This window comes from Stomoxys calcitrans, chromosome 2, assembly GCF_963082655.1.
Source record: "Stomoxys calcitrans chromosome 2, idStoCalc2.1, whole genome shotgun sequence".
Taxonomy (NCBI): Eukaryota; Metazoa; Arthropoda; class Insecta; order Diptera; family Muscidae; genus Stomoxys; species Stomoxys calcitrans.
In genome coordinates, this window is record NC_081553.1 from 3,509,748 (window position 1) to 3,525,057 (window position 15,310).

At 36.6% G+C, this 15,310-nt stretch overlaps 1 protein-coding gene across 10 annotated transcripts in view; it reads right to left on the reverse strand.

Moving 5' to 3' along the window:
* LOC106083760 (uncharacterized) overlaps window positions 1-15,310 on the reverse strand; it is a 175,151-nt gene that overhangs the window by 119,238 nt on the left and 40,603 nt on the right. For 8 of the 10 annotated variants that reach the window (XR_009396934.1, XR_009396935.1, XM_059361992.1 and 5 more), the window contains exons 13-16: window positions 14,690-15,266; window positions 14,244-14,414; window positions 13,702-13,835; window positions 13,105-13,639 (exon numbers count right to left, since the gene is read on the reverse strand). Coding sequence is in view for 8 of the 10 variants with exons in the window: in XM_059361992.1 (XP_059217975.1) it covers window positions 13,105-13,639; window positions 13,702-13,835; window positions 14,244-14,414; window positions 14,690-15,266 (1,417 nt within the window). In the remaining 2 variants the exon portion in view is untranslated. Of the gene's footprint in view, window positions 1-5,037; window positions 5,592-10,942; window positions 13,051-13,104; window positions 13,640-13,701; window positions 13,836-14,243; window positions 14,415-14,689; window positions 15,267-15,310 lie in introns of those variants that run through there. The other 2 variants (XM_059361991.1, XM_059361993.1) reach the window with 2 other exon arrangements.

The window sequence follows — 15,310 nt, forward strand, 5'->3', positions numbered from 1 at the left end:
AATGCCCTTAAGTAAGTTTTAATTGAGACTCATAGCTGCAGACGTAGGATATAATTTCCATTTTTCACTCGATGAAAAATCATTTTCGATTTGGTCGTTTTCAAAATTTGAAATACTTATTATCTGTACATCTGCAGGTAAATACAATGCAATGGTGTCCATCTCTTTGGCGTTTAATTCATTCACTACTAAAGTGCGAATATATCTTGTGTTCAGTAAGTTATGGCGAATCGATTTTAAAATTGCACGAGGATAACCGAAAACTATATGTTTATAGGAAAAGTTCAAACCCTCTAAGGAGCCATCACATATATGACTTTGCACTGCTGGCGGTACATCCAAAATGCTGATGACAATTTTCAACTTGGTGAAAAATTTTAGATTTTGGGATGTATTGTACGACACCTTGTAGTCGTACAGGGTGCAATACAGGGTGGCAACAATTTTGAGCATAGTTTACATTATAGGACTTAGAACTTTTGACTTACAGGTCCAAATTGCGTGATTTTTTTTCTTTTATCGAAACAACTCATCGAGATGAACAAAATGTTGTCACAAATATATGGCTTATTGAGCAGAACATACGGTATGGAAGTTTCACCGAATTTTGATGAAAGGTGGTTTATATATATACCCGAGGTGGTGGGTATCCAAAGTTCGGCCCGGCCGAACTTAACGCCTTTTTACTTGTTTTTATTTCTATTGTCTGTATGTATCATACGGCGTGAAACACATTTTTTTTGAGTCCCGTTTCAGTTGGGAATCAACATCACCCACTATACGTACATTTTTACATAAATATTTTTGAATTTCATTGGCTTTAATGATCATTACGCTCATTTAAAATAGGCCTATGTCAACTGAGCTGGGTGATGTTGCTTCCTGCATGTTTCAAGATCATAAGACAACTTGTTGATTGGTGCACAGGAGTGGAATGTTTCCAAAGCTTTTCGATAGCAACATTTCTCTTTTTTTTAAATAACACGCAACATTATAAATTCAAGCAACATTTCTCATCATCCACCACTGTTAGCAGCTCGTCAATATAGCTAAGCCCAGCATATGTGCTTAAGCCCCGCAACACATCTCTGTTTTTATAACAGCGACAACATAAACCACCTGAGATAATATCGCCAAACTCAGCGAAAGTACTTTCAACGAGGGAGAGCTACATCATACAAAGTAAGTCAATGAACTTTAGATTTTTATACTCTCCACCATAGGATGGAGGTATACTAATTTCGTCATTCTATTTGTAACTCCTCCAAATATTCGTCTAAGACTCCATAAAGTATATATATTCTTGATCGTCATGACATTTCAAGTCGGACCAGCCATGCCCGTCCGTCCGTCCGTCCGAAAGCACGCTATTGCATATGGGCTATATGTAAATGGGCTATATCGGTCCACGTTTAGATATAGCTGCCATATAAACCGTTCTGAGGTCTTGACTTCTTGAGCCACTAGAGGACGCAATTATTATCCGATTTGGCTAAAATTGTGCATAAGATGTTTTGTTATGACTTTCAACAAATGTGCTAAGAATAGTTCAAATCGGTCCATAACCTGACATAGCTGCCATATAAACCGATCTGGGGCCTTGACTTCTTAAGCCACTAGAGTGCGCAATTATTATCCAATTTAGCTGAAATTTTGTACAACGGCTTCTCTCATGACCTTTAACATACGTGTCAAAAGCCTAATGCACCTCCCCTATAAACCGATCTCCCTATTTTACTTCTTGAGCCCCTAAAGTGCGCAATTCTTACTAGATTTGGCAGAAATTTTACACAATCACTTCTACTATGGTCCGAATGATCATTTCAATTATGATCCGAAATGACCCATAACTTGATATTATTCCAATAACATAGCATTTTTTTTCTTTACTCCTTTGTTTGCCTTAAAAGAGATACCGTGGCAAGAGCTCGACAAATGCGACCCATGGTGGAGGGTATGTAAGATTCGGCCGGCCGAACTTTGCACGCTTTTAGTTGTTTAACATATGTATCTGTAGCTAGAAGAAAGAGAGTATAAAAGAGTGACCATAAGTCCGTATTTTGCTTCATTTTAATTAAACTTTGAAAAATACTTTGAAAATTTGGTAAAAATGGAGTGTTGACATTTGAATTTTAAAATAAATTGTCAAATGAATCGATTTCAAGATTAATAATCGGCATGAATTTTACGTTTGTGTTTTTGTAATGCGCAACATGGTCACCCTTTTGTTTTCTTTTGGTTGCTTGTGTCTAAAAGATTCATGTTGATAGCCAACAGCAGTGCATAAACCAAAAATCAATATTTTTCGAATTTACTAAGAATTCAAATAATTTTTATGGCTTAAGAAATGCCAAGGTTTTCCAATGTTTTCATTTTGTTTTTATCACTTTGTTTATGAAAAATTTTGATAAATTTTTCTTTATTTAAATTTTGATTTTTTTACTTAAAGTAAATAACGCTCGATATTTAAGACTTTGTTTATTTCCAATTATTATGGCTATCTAGATATATACCCTTAGATTTTCGTAGTTATAATTTATTATTTTTAGTAGATTATCGTTTGATTCTCGTATAAGGATCCTCCCCTTTACCCTAATTTTCAGAAACGCCAGATCTCGGAGATGGGTGGTGCGATTTAAGCGAAATGTTGTGTGCCCTCATATAGTACCCTAGAAATAAAAATTTGGTATCCAAATTTCGTATGGGGTACCTAGGGGGCCCGCCCCACTCTAAAACCTACCAAACATATATTTAGACCAATCACGACAATATGGGACTCAAATAAAACGCATTTAGGATAAGAAAACGTATCTGAAAACCATTTGTCGAACCAAGTGCTAGGGGGACCACCCCAACCCCCAAAACACCCCTACATCGGACATATTTACCGACCATGGCAATATGGGACTCAAATTAAAGGTATTTGGTATATCTGATATCCAAATGTGGGACCACGTTTCTGGCGGTCCACCCCTTCCCCAAAACACCCCCCAAAGAGGACTTATTTACTGACCATGGGAATATGGGGCTTAAATAAAAGGTATTTGAGTGTAGAATTAGAATCTGATATCCAAATATGAGACCAAGTGTTTGGGGGGCCACCTCTCCCCAAAAACCTCCCCCAAAGGGGACACATTTACGACCATAGCCACATGGGGCTCAAATGAAAGGTCTTTTGGAGAAAAGCACAAATCTGATATCAATATTCGGGAAAAAACACCCCTAAATCGGACATATTTACCGATCATGGCAATATGGGACTCAAATGAAAGGTATTTGCGAGTAGAATACGAATCAGATATCCAAATGTAGGACCACGTTTCTGGGGGGTGGACCCCTTCCCCAAAACACCCCCCAAACAGGACTTATTTACTGACCATGGCAATATAGGGTTTAAATAAAAGGTATTTGAGTGTAGAATTAGAATCTGGTATCCAAATATGGGACCAAGTGTTTGGGGGGAGCCTCTCCCCAAAAACATCCCCCTAAGGGGACAAATTTACAACCATAGCAATATGGGGCTCAAATTAAAGGTCATTGGGAGTAAAGCACGAATCTGATATCAATATTCGGGAAAAGTGTCTATGGGGCCTCCCCACCCCCATAACACTACCCAAATAGTAAGTATTTGCTGACTTTTGCAATATGAGGCTCAAATAAGAGGGTTTTTAGAGTGGAACACGAATCCGCATTATATTTCCAAGGCCAACTCACTGAGTGGCCGCCCATCCCCCAAAACACCCCCAAGCCGATCACGTTTGCCGACTATGGAAATATGGGGCTCAAATTAAAGGTATTTGGGAAAAGACCACGTATCTGATATCAACATTACGGACCAACTGTCTAGGGGGCGTTCCACCACCATAACAATCCCCAAATAGGACGTATTTGCTCACCAAGACAATTTGGTTCGTAAAGAGAGTTGGAACTAAATATTTATAGTTTTTAGGGCCAATAACCCAAACCGGACATATTTGCTGACTGTTGCAATAAGGAGTTTAAATGAGATTAGAAAACGAATTTCATATCCAATTTTGAGGGCAATGGCAATATGCGGTTCAAATAAATGATATATAGATATATGAGAATAGAGCACGTTGCTGATATATTTTCCGGGCTTAGTGTTTGGGCGACCACCCTAATCCTCAAAACACCCCTAAATCGGCCATATATACCGACCATGTCAATGTGCAGCTTAAATAAAAGGTATTGGGGGGCAGAGCAAGAATTGATACCCACTTTCGGGGCCAATTTTCTGGGGGTCAACCCCTTTCCCAAAATACCCCACAATCAGCAATTTTTTAGTGACCATCGCAAAATGGAGCTCAAATAAAGGTATTTTGGAGTAGAATACGAATTTGATATCAAAATTTAGGACCATGTATTTTGGGAATCACCCCTTCCCCAAATCACCCCGCAAAGTGTAAAAAATTTTCGACCATGCCAATATGTGGTATTTAAGATTAGAAAACGAATTTGATTAGAAACGAATTTTGGGCCATGTGTTTTGGGGACGCCCCATCGTGTAAACTCCCCTAAACCAATGGCAATATGGGGTTTAAATAAATTTTTTTTGAAAGAAGAGCACGATGCTGATATTTTTTCAGGGCTAAGTGCCTAGGAGACCACCTCACCCCCGAAAACACCCCTAAATCAGATATCATGAGAGTAGCGGGCTGAAGTAAAGTATTTTAAGAATGGAGTACACCTTACATCCAAACTTAAATCCGTAGACCAATAAAAATCATATGGGATTCGGACAAAGGCACTTATGTTGTTAAATTGTTAGTCAAGCGATTCACTATTTTCGTAGCATGGTATTTCACTAAAAGCTCTTTAATTGTCGAAAATAAATATTCCAAGGAAACTTTTGTTCCATATAAAGTAAAAGAAGGCGCAGCGGAGCTGGCCCGGGTCAGCTATTGTGGTATATATATATATAAATATATATACATATATATTTATATGGTGCGCTAAATATATTAGAAAAAAAACAAGTTTTTTAACATATAACTAAGTCATACACAATCAAGAAGAACAAATTACATTCCGTTTCCATTTTACGAAAATAAACTGTAATTTACTCAACAACCTTAATGATAAAGTACCGTGGGACACAATATATCTTTTTAATGCTTAAATGTCATTTGTTCAAGATCCTATATGTTCAATATATGACCAATGCGTACCAGTTAAAACAATAAAAAAATTAAAAATGCTTAACCACCCTGGTTTAACCAGCGGCTAAGATTCCTGATCGATGAACGAAACTTTGCATATAGAAGAACGCTTCAGAACACCACAACCAAGGCGTATTTATAGGGTGGGCGCATTGGCGAATTGCTACAACAAAGCATCTTTTTTGGGAACTTGATATGTCAAAATTTGTATACAGGGCGAAAAAAAATCGATTCGCCGTGACATTTAAAATTTACGGCAAACTTGCTTCAACCAATCAGAGCACAAGCGGTAGTAACTGAAAGCCGTTGCTCCAGTCTACTCGAACAATCCAAAAGCGTTCACCAAGGACCCATTCTTGGCCCTCTGCTGTTCTCCATTTATATACATGATCTTCCGGATGTTCTAGGTAACTGTAAAACACAAATATATGCTGATTATCTGCAGCTATATATTGGTACAAAAATAAGCGATATTCAAAAATGTGTATCTGATATAAACTATGATTTGAATCAAGTTTATAACTGGACAAAAAATAATAAACTTTGCATAAACCCATCAAAATCGAAACTATTCGTAATTCACAGATATAAACTAACTATCCTGGATAATTTAATTGTACATCTTAATAACAATACCACAAGTTGAAACTGCCTGTAACTAATCACATGAGTGAAACTCTTGGCAAATTGTTTGGATTGCTGCGTAATCTGTGGGCAGTACGTCTCTCTACACCATTTCAAATTCGCATGCTGATTCCAAAATCATATCTACATATATGGCTGCGAAGTTTTTTACAACTGTGATTTTGAAGATAATCGCAGACTTACTGTTGCCTTCAATGACATTACCAGATACATCTTCAATAGAAAACGTCGTGAAAGTAGTTCACAGTTTGACCTACAAGTTTTTAAAGTATACTTTACAAATTATCTAAAGTCTAATTCTGCTTCACAAAATTATCCAAACGAAAGAACCTGTGTATCTCTTCGCTCATCTAAAATTTGCACAATCTAATAGAGGACTGAACATTGTACCACCGAGAATAAACTGCCTGAAGTCGGAGAGATAATTTTTCATTGCTACAATACGAAATCGGGAACAACCTTTCTTCGAACATTCAACTTTGAGAAAAGAGCTTTTCTCATTTTTCCAATAATATTAATATTTAAAATTTTTATTTCTATATATTAAATTACCGTACTATTTAAATTTTAAATTTATTTTTTTTTTTTAAATTTTAATATTTTTAATTACAATATAAAATGCTTTAATTTGTATAATTTTTTTTTTTAAACTAATTGTAGTCTGCACATCTATGAAACTCAATAGCGCAAATTGCTTCATAGGACCGATTTCAGCAAATTTTTTAATTGAATGTGCAAATTTCTTAATTGAACCCAGCTTTTAATTTTTTCTCTGTAGTCAGAATTATCAAAACTAATTAAAGAAAAAGCCAAAAACTGTTTGTCAAAGAGAATTCCAAAACAGTGTTTTCTCATTTTGTTGTAATTTACTGTTCCAAATAAATAAGCACGTATTAACCCTAGTTTTAGGAATGGCTTATAATAACATCTTATAGATATAATTTTTTTTAAATGGAATCTCTCTTTCACTAACCCTCTTTAGGAAAATGGGAATGGGACACAGGGTGTTTGCACATGATCGACGTAAGTAGTGTTGGAAAGTGGTTTAACCAACCAAAGGTCTGATGTTATTCCCCGAGTATGTACCTTTATAAGGCGTGTTTTATTTATTGTCAGTCCAATTCCATTAAATTAATTTTTTTTTTTTTTTAATTTCTGGACACGAAGAATATTATGTTTCACGGTGAAGATCTATCCAGAAAACTGGCAAAGCCACCGTGTCACCCTACCCCTTTCTGAAGTATATAACCAAACGTACCAACACCTCTCGCCCCTTTCATGTTACAGTGATTTTATGTGAAGACGGACGGACATATTTTTGAAGCTGTTAAATCAGAAAAGTGGCTATATCAGCCAAAATGCAAAAAAGTGCACAAATCCCTTTTGCTGTATGGTAATTTCGGTGGAAAAAAATTTTTAGCACTAAAGTCTTTATATCGGAGGCCACCGCAGCGCAAAGGTTAGCATGTCCGCCTATGACGCTGAACGCCTGGGTTCGCATCCTGGCGAGACCATCAGAAAAAACATTTTCAACGGTGGTTTTCCCCTCCTTATGCTGGCTGCATTTGTGAGGTACAGTGCCATGTAAAACTTCTCTCGAAAGACACCTCCGTCCAAAGACGGCACTGCGGCACGCCATTCGGACTCGGCTATAAAAAGGAGGCCCCTTATCATTGAGCTTAAACTTGAGTCGGACTGCACTCATTGATATGTGAGAAGTTTGCCCCTGTTCCTTAGTGGAATGTTTATAGGCAAATTTTGCAATTTGCAAAGTTTTTATATCAAAAACAAAATTTTATACAAATTTCTAGATTAAGTACAGAACAAAATAATGTAAAAATTGTATTTATTTAAATTAGTGTATACTACTACACCCAAACTTGATAGGCTAGCTGTTAACTGTTCACTTTACGCCAGCCATTGTTTTTTTTTTTTCTTAAAGAAAGGCGGTCGTTTTATGCAGTGAAATAGCATGCTAGCATCAGAAGATAAGCTGCTTATTGCGAGTAGTCAGCTGGAAAGAGTTCTGATTTACAAGTCTGTCACCGAGATGGATGGCAAAATTTTTGACCGTTTATGTGAAGAAGCAGCAACACTGACCTTAGATAAATCCCCGGAAATTACCAGAGGTATGAAAAGCCGGAAAAAGCAGTGTATAACATCCAAGAGAAAAAGAAGAAAATTTCATGTCAAAATCAAAAGAAGACCTACTGTGATGTCTCAACCTGCGCAAGTGGAGGGAGGAGGAGGGAGACACCACTGGTCCCAGCCTAATGGTGCTATCCGTATATGTGCGGATTATAAAGTTATCTTGAATAAATATTTGTGTGATGTGAAATATCCTCTACCTCGAATTGAAGATTTGTTTTCGAAATTACAGAATGGGAGATTATTTACAAAATTTGATTTTACAAAGGCATACAATTAATTTGAGCTAGATGATACTTCAAAATTATTATGTGCTTGGACCATACGTAAAGGCGTGTTCAAGATGAATCGTGTGCCATTTGGGACTAAATCAGAATCGCATATTTTTCAAAGGGAAAATAGAGAAACTATTGCAAAGCAGTCCTAACGTAACGTAACGTTACGTTTGGGTGATATATTAATGACTGGGAAATATTATGAGGAACACATAGTTTATTTAAGCGAAGCTTTGAGAAGGTTAGAGAAAGCAGGTCTAAAATTGGAGAAAGCGAAATGCAATTTCTTTGTGGAAGAAGTGTTGTGCTTATGTTTTAGAATTAGTACACATGGTCTTTCGAAAACTCAGGAGCGCGTTCAGGATGTATTGAATGCCCCTAGACCCTGTGATATCAGGGAAGTTCGATCATTCATAGGACTAGTTAACTACTATAGTTAGTGCATAGAAGATTACGCTAACATCATGTTACCTTTCTATGAATTATTAAAGGAAGCCAGGAAATCCGAATGGGAAGAAAATTGTGAGACTTCTTTCTTCGTACTCTTTCACGTTTTAATCCAGACATTCCTATTGTTTTCACTTGTGCCGCCTCACAGAAAGGTATTGAAACGGATTTGGAACGTCCTATAGCGCTCGCATCACGCGTATTAAATAAAGCGAACAGAATTGTAGTATGGTCGAAAAACAGCCCTAGCAATCGCATTTGCGTGTGATCAATTTTATCAATATTTGAAGAGAAATACTTGTATGTTGAAAAGAAAGACATACCTAAGATGGCGGCGAGCCGTATGCAGAGAAGGGCCGTATTTTTATCGGAATTTAACTATAAGATCGAGAATTTGAAAGGCAAAGATAAATCAGACGACGCGCTTTCGCGCATCTATGCCAAGGGGAAAAATTCGGGTAGGAATGTGGATGACCCATCATTTTTAATCGCGAAAGACGAAGTCATCCCGCGATATTGAAATATCAAAGGTCAATTGTTTCATATGTTCGGGAGGCACGCTGAATACAGATTTGGAGGCATATAAGAACAAATATAAAGAGTTGCATGTTGACGACGGCATACTTATGTGGGGGCATAGAGTGGTAATTCCACAAAAATTTCGTGTTAAATTTTTGAAAGAAATACATTCAACTCATTTAGCCATAGTAATAACCAAGTCATTTGCCAGATCTTACATTTGGTGGCCGACCGAACTATATTTGCAAATTAGATAAGAAATGAGACCAACTTAGAGAGTTTACGAATCCAACAAGTGTTTGTTAAATGAGGCCGCAGAAATTAATTTCGACGTTGAAACTGGCAAGAAAATGTGAAAGTCCAGAGTAATTTTGTTCGATGTCGATACAGGGTGTTTGCAAATGGTCGAATTAAGTAGTGTTGGAAAGTGGTTTAACATTCGGGTGGGTAATGGATTTATCGAAGACGTACGGGCTTTTGGTAGGGTAGCAATACATGGCTGCTAGGTTATAAGAGGAGAAGGGGTGGGAAGCTCCAACCAAAGGTTTGACGTTATTGCCCGAGTGTAAGCCTTTAAAAGTCATGTTTTATTTATTGCCATTCCGATTCCATTAAATCCATTTTTTTTCTTTTATTTCTGCACACGAAGAAATTATGTTTTCGTTTACAAGCATATTTTACGATGAAGAACTATCCGGAAAACCAGCAAAGCCACCGTGTCACTCTACCCCATTCTGAATTATGCAACCTACACCAAGCAAACGTAACAATACCTCTCTCCCCTTTCATGTTATAGTGATTTTATGTGAAGACGGACGGACATATTTTTGAAGCTGCCAAATCAGAAAAGTATCTACATATATCAGCCAAAACGCACAAGAGTGCACAAATTCCTTTGCTGTATGGAAATTTTGGAGCAAAAAAATGTTTAACTCTAAAACAAGTTTTTATGTCAAAAACAAAATGTTATAAAAATTTCTAGATTAAGTACGGAAAAAAAGAATGTAAAAATTTTATTTAAATTAGTGTGTAAAAATAGATCGAGGTGCTCGAGGAAAGAGATTGGCATTGGATTATGGAGTATCTGAAGCTGTCAACTCAATATGAAAAAAGCTTATTGAAATTTTAGAGGCTGCGGCGAACACATATGAAAAAGCACATAAGAAAACACTACATAAACCGGAATATGGTGATCTTGTGGCATAAATGTATAAATGTTTGTGGAACCGAGACAGCGAAATTGTTCAATGCCTGGTCTAATTTTAAAATTAAGAGCTAAACACGAGTTCGCCATTTTGCACCCTAGAAAAGAATTCGATGCCAGTGATGGATGGCTGGCAAATTTTAAGAAAAGATACGATATTCTCCACCTGAAAATTTGTGGAGAAATTCTTTCAAGCGATACGCCAGATGTTACAATTTTTATTGACCATTTAAGGGCAAACATTGATGAATGGTCATCTCCGAATCCCATCTATATAACGCAGATGTATCTGATCTATTTCATCGTTTTTCTACCGGATAAAGCCTTTGTCGCAGCCACCGAAAAGACAGCACCGGGCCGAAAATTCGCAAAGGAATGAATCACATTTTTGTTGTGTGCGAACGCAGATGGTTCACACAAGTTAAAGCCGTTGGTGATAGGTAAATCCGCACATCCACGTTGCTTTAAGGGATTTGAAAACCCGTTGGAATACAACTATTTCCACAAATCATTTATAAAGTTAAGTTATTTTATTGACTTTATTCTTAATTTGTTACTTAAGACGAGTAAATTTTTACAGGTTCGAACATTTTCTGCCGAAAATAATTTACCACCCAAGGAATTATTGCTGGTTGTTAACTGCACTGCACATAACCAGTTGAAATGCTAAAGTCTGATGATGGAAACATTGTTGCAATGCTTCTACCGCCTAACGTAACACCAGTTTTGCAACCCATGGATCAACATCCAATAAGATTGGTCAAATTAGGATATCGAACCAAATTATTATGCAACATTGTCGCCCAAGAAAACATTCCAATTGAAAATATTTTGAAGGCACATTCGATTCGTGATGCTATTTGCTTCTTAAATCAGCATGGAATGAATTGCCACAAGTTGTTCTTTTAAAAGCGTGGAAAAAGATAAAAAAAAACAAGGGGGATGATGATCAATACGATAGTGAAGATGACACCCCGTTGTCAGAATAGATTAAATCAAATAGTGCTTACGACGATGCACTTCGAGAAGTTCACTTGTTGATGTCGGGGGTGGGTGATAATGCCAACATCAGCATTGATGACATTGGAAATTGGATCGAGGATCAAATTACGGAAGAAAACGATGATTTCGAAGTGTGTGATAATGATAGCGATAGCCTTATTGTATTGCAAGGCATTCATCAAGAAGCAAAAGTGGGCAACACGAAAGCAATTGAAAACATCAACAATTTGATAAAATGGTTTGAAGGCAAAAACGATGCACGTCACGTGGCAGATCTTGTGAATATGCGCTCGAAAATGGTCAAAAGCTATTACACAAAAGAAAAAAACAAACAAGCCTCGACTGCTTCTTTAAACCACTCCGCTCAAATTAGTATGTAAATCTAAGTATTTTTCTTTTGTAATATTAATAAATCATAAGCCTTTGAAATAAATTTAGTGTGTTATTTTTGAAAACCCTATGTTTCGTATTATATTTTTGTCTTTCTTTAAAAACCGCTTAGAATAGTCAAGATTACGAAAAAGTTAATTACCCTTGCCACATTTTGTATAACTTTTTCGAGATTCTGCGGTACATACATACATACTGACTTTTCTAAAACTGGTTCTCGCTTTTGAAATTGAAACAAGCTTGCTAACCTACAGAAGATATTGAAAGTTGTAGCAGAAAAACAATTTTTTTTTTTTAATTTTAACGATTTTTAACCAAATCTGCTTAGAATTGTGCCCTCTAGTGGCTCACGATGTAAAATTAGGAAAACGCTTTGTAGGGGAGCCCCTGCTCCTTAACGGAATGTTCGTGGGCAAAATGTGCAATTTGCAATGGGAGCTATGTATGTCAAATTTCAAAACATTAATATTATGCCAAATTAGAGGGTAAACTTGATACTGTTCGGTACAGTACAAATTGGTGGAAGATAGCGAAGAAGATTAGAGATGATAGCAATGAGCAGATTATATCTATTCCAGCAGAAGAACATAAAATATACTTCGAAAAACTGCCGAACTGTACCTCGAAACACCTCGAAAATCTCCAGATATCCAATATGCATCAATGTATGTAGTTGACGATGATTTAGACAGTCCGATTACCTTACCAAAAACAAATAAAGCCTCGGGCGAAGAGCGCATCCCGTATGAGTTCTACAAGTATGTTCCAGATAAACTTCTACTGGAATTAGTCAAATCTTGTAACAGCGTCTATAGTACGGATGAAGTGGATGCAACATTTATTACCAGTATAATTTACCCGATATTTAAAAAAGGAAATATAACATGGGCCAAAAATTACCGTCGTACACCATATATCCTCAATGAATTGTTTAATGGAGATTTTATTGGGTATTGTAGCGGAAAAGTTGTCTGCGTGGGTTGAGAAACTTCAAACTTTTTGTCGACTTCACAGCGGCATTTGGCAATGTTTCGAGAAGATCGATGATATATAAACTCTCCTAATAAACTTGTAGATTTTTAATAACTAGCGCCAACAGTGCCTTACAAATTCCTCTCACCATTGAACACAACTTAACTCAACTAAATGATCGAATGCAGCTTGAGAAATGTAAAAATTCTTCCCCTCTATTGAACAGACTTGTTAACCCACACAAATGATGCCAGATGTCAAGCGAAATCTATGTAAAACTTTAGCACTAGTATTGTTAAAGCATTCGATGTGGGTCATTTACCTGTTTTGTTTGATGATAATGGGGCATTGCATACAGCTAACAGCGATATTAATGGCCGCAAATGAAACATGGGTTGAAGTCATGACAATTTGTACACCTGGTACCATACCCGAAAGTATATAATTAAATTGTTGGAGAATTTTTTCTGACAACAGCAAGTTGATGTTGAACAACACAAGCATGCGAATGGTTGTGGTACATAAAATGTTGCTGGTGATCATGTTAGAAACATGTTCGGGAACACCACAAATAATATGTGGATTTGTCGATGTGGCAGTGGTGCTCGGCACGCTACATCGGACCCTCGTGGAGGTATCCAAGGCCAGAATTTTTGTTTGTATCTCTAAAGCGTTTTCTGGCGTGAGTGTGAGACACAATACTTGGGTTTCCGGACGTGATATATCCAATGATTGTAGAATGGATATAACTATTGCGGTTGTTTTGCCGCTGCCAACTTGCGAGTTGATTATTATATGGCGCCTTTTAATAAGTGGCTTCAGACAATGTATCTGGACCGGCAGTGGGGTTTTAAAACCTGAATTCGGAATTGTTTAAATGTTACTAACGACTTGTTGCATAAAAAAAACTTTAGCTTACCACAAATGTTAATGCCCTCGAGTAGCTCTTTGTTTAGTCTAAAAGAATTAAATGAAGGCCAGACTTCAACATGCTGACTGGTTTCGAATTCAATGACATCGCTTTTCTTCAGAACAGTGGGTTTGAATACACGCCTTAAAAATTCAATAAATATAGCATTTAGTGGGTACATAAAAAGAGTGATCAAAGTCGGTCGGCCGGTAGAAGAACATAAACATTGTTTCACCGTCGGTGGAGCGATTATTTTAGAGAGTATTTACCGTATTTTTTTGGTGACACCTGAAATTGTCTTTTATTTTATCTATTGTTTTGGATCGTACGCTACGATTTTTTAATTTGTCTGTTTTCTTCGATTTCAGTAATAATAAGGTAATAGATGTCAAATCAGGCTTAGTCGGTTTTTTATAAAAAAAATCAACGTCCAACGTATTTTTAAGGAACTCTAAATCCTGCAGCTAAAAAATAGCGGCTTTTTGTCACTCTTTTAAGTTGTCATTTTAAGTTGTCTCTTCTTCTTCTAAAGTAGACATTGCTCTGCTTACTTTTTTCGCTTTGGCTTAATCGTATCAAAACAGGTTGAGTTCACGGCTGGAAGATTGTGGTTTAATATTTCAATGGAATCGCTCGGTTGGTTACTTTTTAATCCTACATCCCCTTTCGATTGTCCACCATCACTCACGATCACTGTTGGACAAGTTTTTGCGCTTTTCATTCTAAAATAATAATAAAAAAATATAATTTATTAGGGAGAAAACATTTTCATTTCCTAACACTTGTGTTTTCAATCAAAAAATTCCTTGAAATCGAAACTTTACATAAATGTTAAGTTTAACATTGGTCTCAAAGAACACCATAAAAAGAATTCAGATATATAACGGAAACCACGAATGCTCTGCATAAATAAAAGCTATGCCGAAACTATGACATTTTAGACCAAATTTGATGTCAAAGAACTTGGAAAAGTTGGAAGCAGGGCAATAAGAATTACCTTTTTTGGGTGACGATTATATAGCTGCCAGGAAAGAATTCGTTAACATTTATGGCTCCATCTAACACTCGATGAGAACATATTAGAATCTGCGTATCTCGTGGTAACGAATTCAATATATAAGTAAAGCGATTAACACTCTTTTTTCCTTCCGGTGCCAGAAGGAAGGGATCGTCCAGCACAATTATGCGAATTGATGTTGTGGCAAGTATGTTATTTCTTTTCATTACATTAATTTGTTTAGAAGTACCGCAAACAATCTGATGATTTTCGACTAATAATTTGGCTGTCTCTTTTTGTTGGTTCGTAATCTTATTCGTGCAAGCAAATATTTTGCATGGTGGATTCATAAATTTACCCAAACTCCGTATGGTGTTTTGTAAAGCAACGGCCACTTCCTGCGAATGTGTAACATACAGAACTTGAGTGTCCGTACGAGATGTGTCAACCATTTGTAGCAAAGACATCGCAATTGCTGTTGTTTTGCCGGAACCAGCTTGTGAACTCAGTATAACATCATGACCTTCGATAAGAATCTTCATACAACATCGTTGTAAAGCCAAAGGGGTTTTAAAACCTAAAAAGGAAATTATAAAAATTGATAAATAATTACCATAGACG